Source organism: Girardinichthys multiradiatus, chromosome 6 (assembly GCF_021462225.1).
Source record: "Girardinichthys multiradiatus isolate DD_20200921_A chromosome 6, DD_fGirMul_XY1, whole genome shotgun sequence".
Lineage (NCBI taxonomy): Eukaryota > Metazoa > Chordata > Actinopteri > Cyprinodontiformes > Goodeidae > Girardinichthys > Girardinichthys multiradiatus.
Window position 1 is genome coordinate 44,239,963 of NC_061799.1, and position 13,983 is coordinate 44,253,945.

The 13,983-nt window shown below is 39.4% G+C and overlaps 1 protein-coding gene and 1 long non-coding RNA gene across 6 annotated transcripts in view; one reads left to right on the plus strand and one right to left on the minus strand.

Annotated features, from left to right (window-relative positions):
- The window catches only part of LOC124870237, a 12,640-nt gene extending 2,761 nt beyond the window's left edge, over positions 1-9,879 (plus strand). Inside the window, exons 2-4 of one of the 3 annotated variants that reach the window (XR_007038723.1) lie at positions 7,006-7,639; positions 8,192-8,347; positions 9,639-9,879. This is a non-coding gene — a long non-coding RNA (uncharacterized LOC124870237). Of the gene's footprint in view, positions 1-6,873; positions 7,640-8,191 lie in introns of all 3 variants that reach the window. The other 2 variants (XR_007038722.1, XR_007038724.1) reach the window with 2 other exon arrangements.
- The window catches only part of LOC124870231 (tomoregulin-1-like), a 96,964-nt gene that overhangs the window by 21,330 nt on the left and 61,651 nt on the right, over positions 1-13,983 (minus strand). For all 3 annotated transcript variants that reach the window (XM_047368790.1, XM_047368789.1, XM_047368788.1), the window contains exons 4-6: positions 13,696-13,725; positions 5,276-5,372; positions 3,552-3,700 (exon numbers count right to left, since the gene is read on the minus strand). In XM_047368790.1, the coding sequence (XP_047224746.1) occupies positions 3,552-3,700; positions 5,276-5,372; positions 13,696-13,725 (276 nt within the window). The remainder of the gene's footprint in view (positions 1-3,551; positions 3,701-5,275; positions 5,373-13,695; positions 13,726-13,983) is intronic.

The following is a 13,983-nucleotide window of genomic DNA, read 5'->3' on the forward strand; positions in this document are numbered from 1 at the left end:
GATAAACAGTTTTCTCTAAACAGACGACCCTCTTACCTTATCCCTCAGGGTGAGTGCTGCCAGCCTTTAGAGAAAACCTGATTCATAGAAAGGCTTGGAAACAACAAGTGCTACAGAGGTGTCATCGCCGTAGAGTGTCTCTTATGGACCACTCAGTCCGTTCTATCCCTGATTTTAACAGAACCCAACAATATTTAAACTCTTCCACAGGAGGAGGGTCAGAGAATGTTCCTTCATGATCCTTCATGGCTTTAGTTCCGTTTTCTGAAATTCATCCTGGCTTTCTCTGCAGTCTTTGTTCACTTTGGTCTTTATACTGGATGGTTTCACATCACACCAGTGCTTGTAGAATAAAAGAACAGCACTTAGCGTGCCATCACTGGCCACTTTATTAGGTACACCTAGCTACCACTGAGTTGGACATCCTCTTTACCATCTGAACTGCCTTAATTCTTCATTGCATGGATTCAACAAGGTGTCAGAAATATTCTTTAGAGACCCAGATCTATTTTGACATGATACCATCACACTGTTGCTGCAGATTTGTTGGCTCATGCATGATCCTCCCAAAGGTGCTCTGCTGGTTGAAATATGATGACTGTGGAGGCCACTGCAGTACAGTGAACTCATCTTCACCTCATCTTCTAGCTGCTTACATGCCTTAAATGCATTGAGTTGCTGCCTTATCAGGTGGTCGGGGGGTAAATGTTTAGTTATGTTTTTGAGTTCTGAATGATGGGAGTGAGAAAACGTGTATATGTTTAGTTGTCTGACAGAGCCAGTGCAACCATGAAGATTTATAGAAGATGGCTGGTTGATGGATGGATGTTAAATACAATGATTTAATCTCCAACAACTGAATGGAGGTTTTCTAATTGGTCGATGAGTCTTAGGGAATCTTTGAACTGCATAACGGCGCTGAAGCAGCACTTAGTTCTGCTGTTATGCTGCAGGGACGTGTTGGTTTTACAACAATAACTAACTTATTAATCTTAGATTCAGGAACAATGGAGGTGTTTCATTCGGTGCACCGCAAGGTCAAATGAAAGAATTTGCAGCTTTTAGTTTTTTCTTAACTTCTTTTCCAAATCTCAGGCTGATGAGCTTATCTTACAATATAGAAGCTCATCAGTTTGAGATTTCCCAGTTTCAGTTGGCAGAGGCCAGAGAAAAATGAATGTTGGACATCATTAGATGGACATCCTGCTCTAAATGAACAATTAAGCTTCTCTTTGTCTGCTGGATGAAAATGGAAATGTTTCCTTTACAAGTTGGTAAAAACAAATCCTGCATTTTTCAGGAAACCAAAGTGTTTGAATGTAAAACATGATGTTAAATCTGCAGTTTTCCAAACCTCTCCGGTGTGTCAGATTGTTGCAACACGCTGACGAGGTTTGCATTAATAGCCTCGTATTACAGCCGCTCCTGCATGCTTGGTTTGTTTCCTAACTGAAAACACCGGTGATCAGATGCATTAATTTGACTGACATAATTTCAGTAACAAGACTGATATATTAAACTGTCACGGTACTGCAGCCAGCAGTGATCAGTAGGAGTAAAATACGTGCAGTCCTGATATCACTACTTCTGTAACTCTATGTGAAGATTTGGCCTGTTTCAGAGTCAAAAAACATCTCAGGGAGAAGATGTAATCAGCAGCAACAATGATTCAAGCTGAGAGAATAATCAAAATTATGAAATAAACAAAAGATAGAAGAAAAATAATCACAAGATGTGCAGATTTAGGATGAAAAAGGAAAATGTAGCTGAAAAAGAACATTGATCCATCCACCCATCAGCCGCCTGTCTGAAATCCAGTCACAGAGGAGCCTTGAAGAACCTTCTGTCCAGCAACACCTTATAGCTCCTTCTTAGGGGTTACGTGGCACTTCCAGCCCAGGGGTATACACAGTGGTCACTTTTGTTAGGTACAATATGCAATTGCTCATAACGAATTAGTAAATCGGCGGTTGGCATGGTAGCAACTGAATGTATTTAGACATCTAGACATTGGAGACGATGGCTTGCTAAATTTTATGTTAGAAGTCAGAGAAGATAGGGCAGACTGGTTCCAGATGATAAAAAGGCAAGTATCTAAAAAACAACCAAGGTTAGCAGAATACCTTCTCTGAATGCACAATACGTTGTGTAACTGAACACAGTTTAAACACCAATGCCTTCTGGACCATTGCTACTGATCATGTCCATCGCTTTGTAGCCACAAGGTACAGATCTTAAAATGGCTACTCAAAGCTGGAAATAGAAGGTTAATACATGAGAATGACACTTCAATGACCTGGAAAAATATAATACCAAGGTGTTTGAGGTTTGGTTTGACAGAAGAGCTCAATACACCAAGGACCCACTTGATTTTAGTTATTCTGTTTTCAGGAGCAATAATTAAGACTTCAGTCTCATTAGAGCCAATGTTTAATGCTGCTAATACATTTTATCAAGGAGGACTGAATATCATCACCTCAGAAATGATAAGACACATAAAAAACTGCCTGAATATTTGGCCTAGAGGGAAAATACACAAAAGAAAGAGAATAAGTCCTAAGACTGAGCCCTGTGGTACTCCAGATGAGATGCTATCACGCCAGCATGGATCAAAATCTCTACAGTGTTTCTGACACCATGTTGATTCTATGTTACAAAGAATTAAGACATTTTTCAAACGTTGTCCAAACCCGGTCCTAGAAAGGTGGCCGGTGACTCCTTTAGATCTGAAGGAATCTCAGCCAAAGCTGCTGAGGTGGATCCTGGCTGCCCAGTGAAGGAAGCTCATTTCTGCTGCTTGTCTCCAGAATCTGGTTCTTGTGGACATGATGCGTATTACATGACCAAAGGTTGGGGCTGTAAGGTACAGTATCGGTCAAATGTTTTAGATACACCTTCTAACTTAATTTTCATCACTATTTACACGGTAGATTCTCACCAAAGGCAACAAAACTATGAACAAACATGGAATCATATAGTAAACAAACCATGTGAAATAACTCTAAACATTTTTATATTTTAGATTCTTCCAAATAGCCATCCATTGCCCTGATGACTGCTTTGCTTTCTTGGCGTTCTCTCCATAATCTTCATGAGGTGGTCACCTGAAATGGTTTTCCAAAGAGTCTTGAAAGAACTTCCCAAACGTTCATTGAGAGACGGCCAGAGCTTAATATTTTATCATATGTCATCACAGCAAAGGGCGGCTACTTTACGGAATCTAAAATCTAAAATATATTTTAAGTTCTCTTACAATTTTTTGTTTGCTACATAATTGCATTTGTGTTTATTCACGGTTTAGATGCCTTCAGTGAGAATCCATGAACAATGTAACTAGTCATAAACATAAAGAACACCATTAAATTAGAAAGTGTGTCTAAAACATTTGACCTTGTACGTCCAAATCAAAAGTTTGTTTTTTTTTAGCTCAGTTTCTTCTTCACCATGACAGACTGGAGGAATGCCCTCGTTACTACAATCTGTCTCCATCCTGCCATCGCTCACTGCAACTCTTAAGCTTCAGGCAGTAACATTCCTGATCCAGGTCTTACCGAGGCAACGTCCCAGGTGTTTGACGTCTATCTGCTCCTGCTTCATGCACGAAGCCTCTCTGACCAGGCAGGGATTGTTGTAGGAGTTTCCGTCTGTAGCACACACCGGGTTTTCATTGTGGCCGCTGCAGTCAATGTTGCATATGCACCTGAGGGCAGAGGTCAACCATTAGGACAATATCTCAGGAAATGAAGGGTGTCTTTACAGCCTGAACCAATTTCTGACACACAGCGTCCATCAGCACTGAATTATTATGACACAGCTCATTAATCGTTAACAGAGGGGCTCATTTCAAGCCACTGGAAACCTTCTCTAACTTAAATCAACATTTCAGGCTAGAATTAGTGTTTGTGTACCATTTAAAGTGTGGTTTGGATTCTTTATCTCTTATACTAGGCTCTGCTGCCTTCAGACATTAACCCAAGCCTTTTATAACAAAATATATTAATGTGGGATAAAGCTACTCTTTCAAAAAATAATAACTTCTCTAATGAAGGCCAAAAATTCAGAGAGGTATTAGTATTTATTTAAGATATTTTTTGATGAGCTTTGAGTTATATTTGAACTAGGACATATCTAGGACCTGTATGGTCACGGTGACTCTGGAAGTTCACCTCACACCAAGAAAAACCGAGTTCACTCTCACAAATGTCAAACTAAATCCACATTTACAATAAGGCCGGCTTGCATTCATTCATTTCATAGTCATCTATGTTTTTTAATAGTAGTAAATAGTATCATCTGTTAACCACATCATGAATGTGTCACGTAGCATTTCCAGTAGCATCTCTTTGATTCAGGTCAGTTTTACCCTAAACAGAAAAATATCTCAGAAAAGCTGCTTTTCAAACGTTTTTCTGTTTTATTTTCATATTTGGAAAAAAAGTTTGTATAAATTTGAAAAACTGTGAGTGAAAACAGTTTATTATATATAATTAACTGATACTTTAGTAACTGAAGACAACATCTGTCCAGTTATAATAATGAAACCTGTGTGCAGAACAGTGAGAGAAGGTTAGAAATGTGAAAAAAGAATCAACGTTTTCCTTCAGCTTAGGGTTCTGCAACCTGCGGCTCTTTGGACCTTTTATGATGGCTCTTAATAACGTTGGCAAAAAATAATAAAGAACCAACTGATGTTTTAAATATAACGTAATCACAAATACAGTTAGCCGTTTTCAGTTTTTCATGACATAATTGCACTGAATTTTCAAAATGTCTCCAAACAAAGAGATTTATGCTGAATTTTGTAATATTTTAAATAAATACTACAACATTAAGTAAAGACATTTTAAGTGTAAAGGACCCACTGGCACTTGCAGAGATGTAGGATCTTCTACACCTGATTGGTTAAGGTTTTCAAAATAAAATCGATGTGGTTTGGTCATTCCTTGTTAAATCAGTCTGGAATGAATCATTTCTGGATACACCTGCATAAGACGGCTGTTTAAAGCCCATTGTATGCACTGGGGAGCTCATTGGACAGTTTAAAACAGATCTTGATCTTGGTACCTGTACAGCAGACATCTGCTTTGGTTCCCTGGATTCTTATTTTTGCAAACATCTTTTTCCTGAATGAGGAAATCAATTGATGGATGTTACCTTTTAACTTTGCTTTAATAAAAGCAACAAATGGAAGTTTGATTACATGTGACCTCTTAGCGTTTTAGAGCGTAATGCTCGATACAAATAAGCGCTTTTTATTTATTGATTCGACGCTCACCAGACATCCTCCGAGTCTTCATCACATTCTGCTCCATATTTACATGTGCTGCACTTGGTGAACTTCTTGCCAATGTCGGAGGCTGAGCCTTCCTCATCTGTTGGAGCAGCAGAGAAGGAAAAATGTTTTAGTAACATCTACACACTCCTGCTTACCAGGTTGCAGTTTACCTTTCCATTAAAGGGCCTTGGAAAAATATTCATACCACTGTAACTTTTCCCATTTTGTCACATGAAAATCACAAACTGCATCTAGAAACAGGAATTGTTGCTCATTCTTCTTGTAAAATAGCCCAAGCTCAGTCAGACTGGATGAAGAGCATCTGTTAACAAAAATCTGTCTTGCCACAGATACTCAATTGGATTAAGGTCGGGACTTTGACTAAGCCATTCTAACACATGAACATGTTCATCTAAACCACCCCATTGTAGTTCTAGCTGTATGTTTAGGGTCGTTGTCCTGCAGGAAGGTGAACCACCAACCCAGGCAAGACACAGGTGAAATACAAAAACTGATTGACATGGTGCAGGTGGACCGAATGAGGCTGATTGCAGACTGGCAGGAGTGAACATAACGTGGCTGGAGCACAACAAAAATTCAAGGACACAAACTAACCGAGGGAAACATAACGTACAGAACATAAACTAGAAAACACTAAGAACAGAAAACAATCATAAGAAACTAAAGCACCACCAGGAAAACAGTAAACAGAAGCAGGACCCACAACAACAACAACAACCTGGAAAACATCAGGATAAAAATAAAACCCAAAAAATTGAAGTTTGTGGTAGTAACACAATAAAATGTGAAAAATGTAAGAAATGTTAAAACTTTTATAAGACACTGTATGCTTTTTATTTGGGTAAAGTCTCCAGTCAAAAGTTCAGAACAGCCCATCTCTAAGACCAAATCAAATTTTTGAAAGAAATTCTCTGTTAAAACTGGATCAGTTGTGTGATCAAGCTGGAAAAGAAAACAGAGATCCCAGGGCTCCAGCTGCTAAAATCATTGTCAAGGAAAGTCTGTCAACTTGTTTCCAAAGGTCCAGGAAATCCAAAAACTTAAGGTGGGCATTTATACAGTGGATGATGGGAAAACAAGGCATCCAGAAAATAGGACCCATCAGCATCCTGAACACAGGAGTACAACAGGGCTGTGTGCTCAGTCCAGCTCTGTTTACCCTCTTCAACCAGGACTTCACATCCATTCACCTCCTGGGGCCTCCTTCACTTTGTTCACAACATATTATAGACACACAATATCTGCAACATAGACAAATAAATCAATATGCACATGGAACATAACCTTCTGCCTTACTTGCACCCATTGCTCTAATAATTTGAACTCGTTTCAGTCTGGATCTTATTCCTTCAGCAAATAAATATTAATGTCATAAAACTGAACCTGAGAAACAAACTTTCAGAAGTTTAATCTGTTTCCTGGAAGTGAAATCTGTGTCATTATTCACCTGTGAGACACTTTGTTTTGTTTGGTTAAACTATAATCCTCCTCCTCCCCTCCAACATTTAAAAACCTCGTTAATTTCACCACTGTGTCTGTTTCTGCTCCACCAACTGTGCAATTCTTTATTTTTTCAGATCTTCATCACTGAACATAATAATCGGCTTTTCGTCATTTTTATTTGTTCTGCTTTTTTCCAGAAGAATGACTTAATTTCATTTTGAAAACAACCTTCAGCTCACATCGTTTTTTTTTTTTGTTCTGGTTAGTGGCGCCGCAGCCGTTAACCCTGATGGATCCCCTTCCTGCCATCAAGACAAGACACGGCTCAGACACTTTTCTATCAGACAAAGCTGAGTGTGTGAAGAGGCTCCTGAAGCTTGTCGGCCAAATGGAAACAGAGACGGCACATTATCATCTCATGATATTGTTATTATCATTACAGGGGAAGCGTTTAATACCATCTCGCATGATGACGTCCATTCTCCAGCAGCACTGCAAAGGATGATCCGCTAACCGCCGCAACATCAAGTATCAAAGAACCGCAGGGATTATTCAGAGCTGCCTTTCATCAGCGGAGCCATTTTCATGATCCATCAGGCGCAAGTTTGTTGTAAAATAGAAAATAAGCAGTATGGAACAATGGTGGGAACATCAGTACTGACAGGGAAACCATTTTAGATCCCTGTGGACTGAGGACACCTACCAAGTAAAAAACAGCATTACACCATAAATGACCACGAAGAACTGAACTGAGGTTTTATGGGCTGATTGGTAACAATGGCAAGAAGTCAGTTTGAGTCAAAAAGAGGCTTTCAAAGCTTTGGCTTTCCACAACTGCTGCAGTCCGGGACATCTGACCTGGTTGACCCCCCTGTCGGCTGTTGGCGACCGTGCTCAAAGGTAAACATTTAACTTGGAAGCTACATAGTGGCTGTTTGTTGTCTGAAACCCACCTAGTAAAGAGGCTTTATATTCATGCAGAATTTGGAAACAGTCCCACATTATCTGCAGCTTTAATAATTATTGGCCATAATTTTTTTTTTAAATGTGTAAAGAATCTGATCATTTATTAAGGCACCATGAACTCAGATTATTTCCCATGAGCTTCGGTACATATAAAATATAATCTAAATATGATGGATGATGCACACAGAGTCAGTTGGAATCCCTTATGGAAACATGCTGCAGATGTGAACAGCTACTTCCTGAAGGCTGTGAAATCTTTACTCTGTGTGATACTTCAGGTTCAATCCTGGATGTTCTATCATAGATATTTTATGTAAAAAATAAAAGTAAAACAAAATCACCTGACAAATTGATGCAGCTAAACTGCAGAGGTGTTCAAATGGCTGTCCACTTCCGTTATACACAAATGGCTGCTCTAAGCAGGGCAGTATGATTAAACTGAGCAATGAAAACTGTGTGTGTGTGTGTGTGTGTGCTGCCTGACAGATCGGCCTGCTGTGTGTGGAGGTATCGAACATGGAGAGCACAGTCGGCGCTCGATCGATTGACGAGGATCTGCAGCAGAGAAGCGTCTTTGTTCCTGCTGACAGCAGGACGCCGCTGCTTCCCCCTCTCTGACTCCTGTTGTCATTTCCTTTTTAGGTTTGTTGAATATTTGGCACAAAGAGCAAATCCCCTCTGCTGAAAAAGGTACATTTGTGCACGTATGTTGTGTTAAATCCCAGCCGAACACAGATTTTGTAGCTTTAAACAGATGCAGCTTATTATTACCGTTGTTTCGGTTGGCTGCTGAACATCGTCAAAACACACCTTCCACACAGCTGGGAACAACTGCTTTGTGAATGCTACGCACTCATGGTTTTAAATCATTTCACCAGTAATAGTTGTGGATATGGATGCAACATTGAAGGAACTTCTGGTTTGTACTGATTGTTTTCTATATGCCGCAACTATGTTCTGTGTTCTCCATTTGTCTCCAAGCAGTAGAGTCACAAAACACAAGAAATCTTCCAGGCAGGACTAAAATTTCCTAAAACCTTGGGGAAGAATATGTTCTGATATTTGATTAAACTAAATCTGGACCTTTAGTCATAATTACAAAACCCACTTTGCACATCACCAAAATCCCTCCACATTCACAGGGAAGCATGGTGGTGGGAGTGCAGCCCTCTGGGATTACGTTTCTTTAAATGTATCTAGACTGAAATCATGAAAAGCTCTAAATACCAAACAGTTTTAGACCAAAACCTTCAGGTGCCTGCCAGGAAGCTGCAAATGAATTTTGTTTTTCAGCATCACAGCAAAACCGAGCATTAATCTATATTAAGAAAAGATGGGATTCAAATCAGGAAAATGACAATTCTGGAATGCCCTAACCAAAGTCCAGAACTACATCTGGCAGAAGACCTGTGGGTTCACCTGGAGAAGGTTGGGGACATAAGATGTCCTCACAGTCTGAGTCAGGATGTGGAGTTCTGATTGACTCCGTCTCCTACCAGCTTTTTAATGTCGTTTTTCACAGCAACAGATTTTCTGGGATAAATGTCACTTTTTATCTGGACACAGTTTTGAAAGGATTCATTATGGTTTCATTTCAACAGGGGTGTGTAAACTTCTTATGTCCACTGTAGTTGGTTTATTAAAACAGTTTGTTCACTTCAACTAGTGATCATCAGGTTTTATGTGTTTTATGGTACAGAAGATGACAAGTTTGGGACATACGGACTGAAAATAAGCTTTGGGTGTACAAACTTTACTGTAGTAAAGACCTCTGGTTAGATGTGAGTGTTGTTTATTCCACTCTGATGTTTTTGTCTTTGGGTCTGCTGAGTTGTTGCTTCCCTCGAGAGATGCTGAAAGAGCCAATCCTTCGGGGCGATGAGAGCAGTTCTGATGTTGTTTTTATCTTTTCCACCTAAACATTTAAACCCAGGAAACCCGCATTGTGTCATCATCAAAGGAGCAGAACCAGGCCGAGACTTTTTATCATCATATGGCTGAGACGTGTCCGGAAGCAGACTGAGAGGCTCCTAGACTGGACCTGGAGATGACACGGTTGAAGGATGCTCCTGCAGCTCCGGACGGACGCTGCACGCAAATTCAGCCCAGATGTTTGGAAGGTTTTAATGATGAAGTGGGAATATTAACAATAAATGATGGACATCAAAGATTTTTCTTGGACTAAATGTCATTTATACGTCAGGCAGACGCAGATCAGCTGCTGGGTTTTCTTTGTAGAGGTCGGCTTAAATTCAACGTTTTTCAGCGGATGAATTATTTAAAGCTTCAACAGTTTGCTGTTGTTTTTTTCCTCAAAGGTCAGAGGTTATTTTATCTAAAACAGATGAAAAGATCTGGACATGAAAAAAACTGATTTCAATCTGAAAATAAAAAATCTGAAACACAAACCTGAAAAAAGGTTCAAAACCTAAAAATTTGTAATAAAAAAAGAACTGAATTGTATTTTTATTCAGACTGAAAGAAACTCTAGTTTCACTTTTTTTTACTTTAGATCATTTTTTTTTCAGTTTTAACGTGTTTTTACAAACATACAATAATTTTGACCCTTTCCTGCCTCCATAGGTTTGACAAAAACACATCAATTAATACAAATTATGTTGTTAAAATTCACAGAATACCGGTTTTAAAATATTATAAAATAAAGCTCCATTAACCAAGAAAAAACACTGACTGCAATGAGCCTCAGTATCACTTAACTTTTATAATGAGGATAGTGGACTTATTTGAATCTTTTCCTGATGCCCGACAAGCACACATTGTTCCTTAATTGGGACGCAGCGTTGCTCAGTGGTTGAGCAAATGGACCATATATGGAGGTCATAGTGCTCGATGTTGCTGTCCCGGGTTCAATTCCCAACCCTGGGGCATTCACTATGGATCTTCCCTTCTTACTGTCAAGGTATTAATAACTAAAAGCCAAAAAATAAAAAATACATTAAAATGTTCCTCAATTTAAGTTTATTTTTCTTTCCTCCCCTACTGAAGTCATTCATTTTTTGCAGCAGTCAACAGCTGAGAGGCGGATCTCCATCCAGGTTCATCGTGGCAACACAGAGATGAACGACCAGCCACTCACACCATCTACAGCCCCATTAAATCAGCCATTTAACCTGACATGCATGTGTTGGGCTGTGGGATGAAGCTGGAGGATCTCCAGCATTCATCCCTCATTGTCATGTTTCAGATGCCCATATATGCAGTGCAACCTGTTACAGCCCATTTATTGGCCCCTTTGGTGTGGAAAAAACCTTAAATTATCTTTTTTTATTGCAGCATTTGAAAATGTACAGCAACGTGATGAAAATATTCATTTTACAGATAATCTCTCTGAGGCGACGTTCTCCTTCTCAAGACAACATATTTATGGGTAAAATCTACTGAGTTGTAATACAGAAGATGTTCTGGGTGTGTTGCTGAGAATGGATTTATGACTGAGTGTAGTGATGTAATATAGACACTGCTAAAAATATTATAATATCGATGAAAACACATGAATGCAGCAGGTAAACCAATTACAGCTGCTGGATCCACTACAATAACCTAAGCCTGTAACATTCATTTATTTAACATAGTTTTAAAGAACCGAAGTAAATATTAATAACTGGGATGAATTTGTACAAAATAATCCCAAAATGAACTTGAGTTAGAAGCCAACCGAAGGCAGCAGGTGTGGCTTTGAGTCGTGTTGCTGAACAGTGTTGTTTTAAAGGGGTTGGACCTTCTCCTTACATCACCTGAAGGTTTGTTCTGGAGGAGGAAGAGGTGAAATGATTTAGGTCGAAAGTCAAGATCAGAAACTTGGTTCATATTAATATCTCCCAGTTTGAGTCTAACAGATGAATGTTTAATGTTGGAGATACCGTCTCTGCTGCAGATGCCTCTGACGCTCCTTTATTTAATGTAGTGTTTTTTGGTCAGGCAGTGATTTTGTAAATATTCTTCATATTATTTTCTAAAACAAATGTGGAATTTACCCTTACTTCTGTTAACCCATTTGTATGAAATGTAACCAGTGTTTAGCCTTGAGATGAGGACTGCACAATATTAGGAACACATGACTCTGCTGCATCTTCGCCGAGCACTTCAATCATGATGTTGATTCAATTACCCCACATTTACCTCACTCCTCTCATTCATCTTCATCATCTAATGTCCCTACCACTCTCTTTAGCATCTCAGTCATTAAAACAGACATCAAAAGCTGAGAAAGTTCATCCAGCAAACCAAATATATTATTAGCAAGCAGTTCTTCGCAATTTGGGATTTTGCACACATTATCATGATGATTGTAATTTGATATAAAGTAGAAATATAATTATTGAACATGTGATGTATTTTCTTGTAAATAGATTTCTCACATGAACAAAATATGTTGGGAAAAAGGCAGAAAGCCGAGAAACCAGCTGAGACCTGTCCGTTTTAGGAAACACTCCAGCTCCCCATCAATGTAAATTAATAGCAGATGGTTCAGTCCAGATTAATGGTCTAAAAAGGTTTAAATTCATCAAGGTATCACACCAGAAGCATCACATAATGGGTGAAAGTAACAACCTCTCTCAAGATCTTCACTGCATTATTGATAGCACTGGTTACTGGTTACAAGAAGGATGACTGTGCACGTCACCCCAAAACCCTGCAGCAACGGTGAAGTCTGGAGGTGGAAACATTATGGTGCGGGGCAGTTTTCTCTGAAATCATCTAATTCTTGATGAGAATCTGTAGATAAAACAATGGTGGAGTTTTAGAAGATAATGATCTGAGAAACCTTCAGAACGGAAAAGGTTCAGTTTCACAAAATCAATATAAAACAGTTTGAATGGGCCAGTCAGTCAGCGGACTTAAATCCAGTTTAGTAAAGAACTGATGATCAGAGTACATAGAAGAGGAACCAAGAACCTTCAAGATGTTGGGTCAAAATCCAAGCTAAGCAATGCAAACAACTAGTTTCTCCATGGTGGAGACACCTCAAAGCTACATGACAGACAAAGGATGTTCTACTATGTATTAAATATATTTTATTAAATCAAATCTAATTTATGAGATTATTTCCTGCGTTGTTTCCCTGCATTCAACATGTGGATTACTTGGGTTGTTACCGACAACTGGTGTACGTGTCTCGTTCATGTATTGGATGTTTTAACGGAGACTCTGATGTCTTTAATCCTTATTTTTCCCACTGTATTGTGCAGCTCTACTTGAGATTGAATATTTTTATCAAGTGTTACAGGATTTCTACTTTGAACTAAGAAAGCACCACCCAGAGCATAAACATGTGGGGCACAGATAGACAAAATCAAAGTAAAATGAGCTCTAAAAGATTTAAAAAACGTTTGTTGGAGGTGTGATTAGGCCTCGCTGAGTTCATGTTGAATCTTCTCATTTCAGAAACCGTTTAGCAGGTAAATCTTTGACTGCTGCAACAGTACAAACAGCGTTAGAGGCTGTTTCAGTAATTAATCTCAAAGGTTTGACTGTTTCAACGGCAGCAGCCTGTCAACCGGGCCCGTCATGCAGATGGTGGAGGTACCGTCTCTCCTGGAGCCGCCTCTAATAAAACCTCCCTGCAGCAGCCAAATGAAACAACAAACCATGTGGTCGTCCTCACAGGTGGCTGCAAAATTCCTCTGTTGCCAAATTTGGCATCGATAATGCTTCCAGCTCGGCCCCCACAGGACGGAGAGATTCAGCCTGTTCCTCTGGGACGACTTAATGTCTCCTCACAGGCTTTATTACAGGAGTTAATATGCATCAGAGCAGGCGTGGAGGTCCAGACACACACACACACACACACGAACCCTCAGAAGGTACTCTTCATATCAGAACAGACTCAGAGGCAGCAGCTACTGTTTGAGAGGAGCAGATGAAGACTAAGCTGAAATTGATTTCTGTTTGACTTTCAGTCACAACAGAATTGAAGCAGGAAATGAAATCTTTAAATAGCCCAAAGAAAAAAAACAACACAGACTCACCGTCTCCGTCTCCTGAACCAGAACCAGTATCTGTGAAGACACAAGAAACACACCAGCGGTCAGATGTTTGCTCTGAAGAGAAGTTACCAAAAAAGTCAGGTTTATCCAGCAGGTTATTGCTTCTGAGTCTGGAGGCCAACATTCATGAACATTCAATGAAGCACTAAACAGGAGAGGCCGAAACTTTCTAAATAAATCAAAGAAGACATTAAGTTCTGTTGTAGTTCTGGTGTTTTGGTCAGACGTTTACATCCAGTCATCATGAGCATAAATACAGGGGTTGGACAA